We start from the raw sequence: 4470 nt of genomic DNA on the forward strand, positions 1-4470 counted from the left end.
ACTAATATCAATTTCATTGTTGGTGATTTTTCAAGATTTTATTTTAGGATTTAAAAAATTAGGATATCAACACTAGAAGTTAGCAACACTAAATTATCATTATTAGCTTATGAATTATTTATATATTTTCTTTGAATAATGCTAGGGACACTCAAATCCACAACATCCCCACCAAATTAGTCCCAAACAAAAACCCAAATAAACATGCGCACATAACATAACACCACTTTTCTATTGTCCTAGGACCACAAAAGTCACCAATTTCAATTTTTTCCTCTTCTTACTAGTCTCCGCTACAGCACTAGCTACCCAATACTTTAGTCATCTAACGACAGCCACACGTTTGTTTTTATTAAGAACCTTTTCTTTTCTTTTTTGTCTAAATATTAGGGGCCACACCTTTATACTCGAATATTGAGAAGCATCTATCACTACCGCCGCCTATCGGTACCACTAGTCCACTACTAGTTCCATACTTTGTCACTACAACCAGAGAGATAAGCAAGAGCTGGGGGAAGGAGACTGGGTTTCATAAAATTTAAAAAAAAAAAAAAACATAGGGGCAGAGCACCCGGCCCTCAACGCCAAAGCATAGCTCCGTCCCTGAAGGTCTGCAACTAAACACATCTTTTGTGCTAACTCAGGTTATTAACTCCGAATCTTTTGGTTGTTGTGACTTTTGCAATGAATAAACTATCATACAAAAAAGAGAAAAAAAAACAAGGCAATAATTGAATACTCAATTCATAGGAAACAAGAAACTTTGCATATGAATTACAACCATGTCCTTCCATAAGAACACAGTTAAATAATAGGTATTACAATGTCACAGTGTCATCTGGAGCTTATTTTCTTTTCTTTTTTGGTAGAAATCTGGAGCTTATTCTCACCTCAAAGTAAAAAGGGATTACCAGCATTCATAGAACTTGATGTCGACACGGAGCCTGAAATATACTTCGCCTTCAAATGCATCAGTCATTATAGTTGCAATTCCACGGTGCATGAAAAAATCTCCAGTCCCACCCACGATTGATATGTCCCTAGACTTCACCATGATTGGATCAGCTCCAGAGAAATTTATAGTACCTTGGTGGTCTGTGCTATTAAGAACAAATGTGAAGCCTAACCAAGAAGTGAAGGTGTTTTTTGTATCGTAAATGTAAAGGCCTTGTGCCCTGCCAACAGGTTTCGAGTGGAGATTGTTGTCAAGGGTAATGGGATCGTCAAAAACTGCTATGTTCCCAAAATGGAATTGGCTTGCTAAGATGGTTAAGTTAGCTCCATCAGGAGCTGCTACAATGGCAGATGTTGCATTACCAGCATTTTTGCCATTGTAAATGATGTCATGGAAGTATAAGACTAAATGCTTGCATGGTTTATACTGTTTCTTGCTCGGGAATGCAAAGGCCGAAGATAAAGCAAGTAACATGAGGAAATAAAAAACAATGGAGTATCTTGCTCCCATTTGTTTTTCTTTCTAAAAAGATTTAGAAGGAAAAAGGGAATTCTAAGTCTAGATGAATGAATGAGGAGCTTCTGTAGGTAATGCTTGAATATGATGTATCCCTTGTGTCCTTATATAAGGAGTGAAGGTCCATTTGGTTAGGCCAGCGGCGGCTCTACGTTAGAGTCAGGGTTGTCACAGGACCGCTGGCTATCTGGAAAAAAAAAAATATATATATATATATATATTATGTATAAATTTAAAAATTTTATTATTTTTTTACCTTAAAAAAAGTGTGACCACTCTAAAAATTTTTTAGGCTCAATATAATTAAACGTTGGATAAAATTTAGCAACAAACTTAGTTGTAGATTAAGTTTACAATCTACTTAATATTTTTTTATTGAATATGAATTTTGACAATTCTATAATTAGATTAATTTTTTTTTTCTTATATCCTTCTTCTTGCAAAACTTCAAGAAAATTTAAGATTAATAGCTTTTGTCATCAATACAATTCAATAGTTAAATTTTTAAAATATTTATCATGTTAATTTTTTAGTGAAAGTTGTAATCTTAAGTAACAACTAAGTTTGTAGTCAAACTTTGGTCCTTTTAATAATATATTGGGTCATTACAAACAAAAAGAATAATCCAAGAAAAATTTTATTTAACTAAAATTTTGAAAGAGATATTGCTTACAGCAATTTTTTTTTTTTTTTTTAGAAAACTCATAGCTTGTATATTAATAATGAGATATAGCTATCTTTTTTATTAAATATTGTATAATTTAAGTTTCTTAATGATCACCCTGGAGAAAATTCCTAAATCGTCCCTGCAGGCTAGCTGAAGGTATGAGGTAGGTAACCACTTGGGACCTCCCAATGAAAGAAGGCTCCAAATTTTATCAATAAAGTATCTATGTTCTAATGAGAGTATTAATTAAGCCTCAAATATTAGCCAATAAAAAAAGTAATTTTTTTATTCAAAAGGAAAACCAAAAAGAAAAACATTTTCATTGGATGTGGCAATGATGGTTCATTTTCCTCGGTTTTAGAGTGTAAAACTCATTAATCTCCCACACACAAATGCTAAAAAGAACTCTCAAGTCTCTATATCTCTCTAAAAAAAATGCTAGAAAGTGATTATTTTTTGGAAGTCTACTCCATAATTTTAGGTTTGGCAGTTATCTAAAAACTTTAATTCTTGCTTTACTTTTCCTTTGTTTTGTTCTTGAAACTTAGCTCTTAGTATTTTTAAAAATTTTATTTTAAAAATAAATTTTCACCTTCACTTTTTTTTTCCACATTAACACTTCTATATAATAAAAAAAAAATTAAATAAATATTTACTCAAATTTTATTTGGAGATATTAAATATATAATTTTATTAAAATNGCTAGAGCAGCTTCCTCACACAACACATCCCACACAGAGAGGACTCTGGTTTGTTTTTATGGTTTTAAAGGTTTTGTATAAAAGTTTTTCAAATTATTCTTGAGGCAACTGGGCAAAAGGGGAGGTCAGACAAATTTTTTTTTTTTTTGGGTGTTTCTTGGGGTAATTTGTAAATATTTTGGAGGGGACTAAGTGTATATATTTTGGGGTCAAATATTGAACTTGTGTCTATATGTATACATAAATCAAATTTCCAAAAAACTTGGGGGGCCATTGCCCGGCCTCAACGCCAAAGCATAGCTCCGTCCCTGAAGGTCTGCAACTAAACACATCTTTTGTGCTAACTCAGGTTATTAACTCCGAATCTTTTGGTTGTTGTGACTTTTGCAATGAATAAACTATCATACAAAAAGAGAAAAAAAAACAAGGCAATAATTGAATACTCAATTCATAGGAAACAAGAAACTTTGCATATGAATTACAACCATGTCCTTCCATAAGAACACAGTTAAATAATAGGTATTACAATGTCACAGTGTCATCTGGAGCTTATTTTCTTTTCTTTTTTTGGTAGAAATCTGGAGCTTATTCTCACCTCAAAGTAAAAAGGGATTACCAGCATTCATAGAACTTGATGTCGACACGGAGCCTGAAATATACTTCGCCTTCAAATGCATCAGTCATTATAGTTGCAATTCCACGGTGCATGAAAAAATCTCCAGTCCCACCCACGATTGATATGTCCCTAGACTTCACCATGATTGGATCAGCTCCAGAGAAATTTATAGTACCTTGGTGGTCTGTGCTATTAAGAACAAATGTGAAGCCTAACCAAGAAGTGAAGGTGTTTTTTGTATCGTAAATGTAAAGGCCTTGTGCCCTGCCAACAGGTTTCGAGTGGAGATTGTTGTCAAGGGTAATGGGATCGTCAAAAACTGCTATGTTCCCAAAATGGAATTGGCTTGCTAAGATGGTTAAGTTAGCTCCATCAGGAGCTGCTACAATGGCAGATGTTGCATTACCAGCATTTTTGCCATTGTAAATGATGTCATGGAAGTATAAGACTAAATGCTTGCATGGTTTATACTGTTTCTTGCTCGGGAATGCAAAGGCCGAAGATAAAGCAAGTAACATGAGGAAATAAAAAACAATGGAGTATCTTGCTCCCATTTGTTTTTCTTTCTAAAAAGAATTTAGAAGGAAAAAGGGAATTCTAAGTCTAGATGAATGAATGAGGAGCTTCTGTAGGTAATGCTTGAATATGATGTATCCCTTGTGTCCTTATATAAGGAGTGAAGGTCCATTTGGTTAGGCCCAGCGGCGGCTCTACGTTAGAGTCAGGGTTGTCACAGGACCGCTGGCTATCTGGAAAAAAAAAAATATATATATATATATATATTATGTATAAAATTTAAAAATTTTATTATTTTTTTACCTTAAAAAAAGTGTGACCACTCTAAAAATTTTTTAGGCTCAATATAATTAAACGTTGGATAAAATTTAGCAACAAACTTAGTTGTAGATTAAGTTTACAACTCTACTTAATTTTTTTTTATTGAATATGAATTTTGACAATTCTATAATTAGATTACATTTTTTTTTTCTTATATCCTTCCTTCTTGCAAAACTTC

At 33.0% G+C, this 4470-nt stretch overlaps 2 protein-coding genes across 2 annotated transcripts; both read right to left on the minus strand.

Annotated features, from left to right (window-relative positions):
• Nucleotides 1–728: 728 nt before the first annotated feature.
• Nucleotides 729–1561, minus strand: LOC111994098 (disease resistance response protein 206). The gene has a single exon (XM_024025955.2). The coding sequence runs from the start codon at nucleotides 1463–1465 to the stop codon at nucleotides 908–910; it is 558 nt and encodes a 185-aa protein (XP_023881723.1). The 5' UTR covers nucleotides 1466–1561; the 3' UTR covers nucleotides 729–907.
• Nucleotides 1562–3271: 1710 nt separating this feature from the next.
• On the minus strand, nucleotides 3272–4122 carry LOC136069434 (disease resistance response protein 206-like). The gene has a single exon (XM_065777963.1). The coding sequence runs from the start codon at nucleotides 4007–4009 to the stop codon at nucleotides 3452–3454; it is 558 nt and encodes a 185-aa protein (XP_065634035.1). The 5' UTR covers nucleotides 4010–4122; the 3' UTR covers nucleotides 3272–3451.
• Nucleotides 4123–4470: the final 348 nt, after the last annotated feature.

This window comes from Quercus suber, unplaced genomic scaffold (assembly GCF_002906115.3).
Source record: "Quercus suber isolate HL8 unplaced genomic scaffold, Cork oak 2.0 scaffold_170, whole genome shotgun sequence".
Lineage (NCBI taxonomy): Eukaryota > Viridiplantae > Streptophyta > Magnoliopsida > Fagales > Fagaceae > Quercus > Quercus suber.

What these genes read in the sequence shown, in the direction of transcription:
- LOC111994098 (XM_024025955.2), bottom strand. Translation starts at nt 1,465, where the DNA reads ATGGGAGCAAGATACTCCATTGTTTTTTATTTCCTCATGTTACTTGCT.
- LOC136069434 (XM_065777963.1), bottom strand. Translation starts at nt 4,009, where the DNA reads ATGGGAGCAAGATACTCCATTGTTTTTTATTTCCTCATGTTACTTGCT.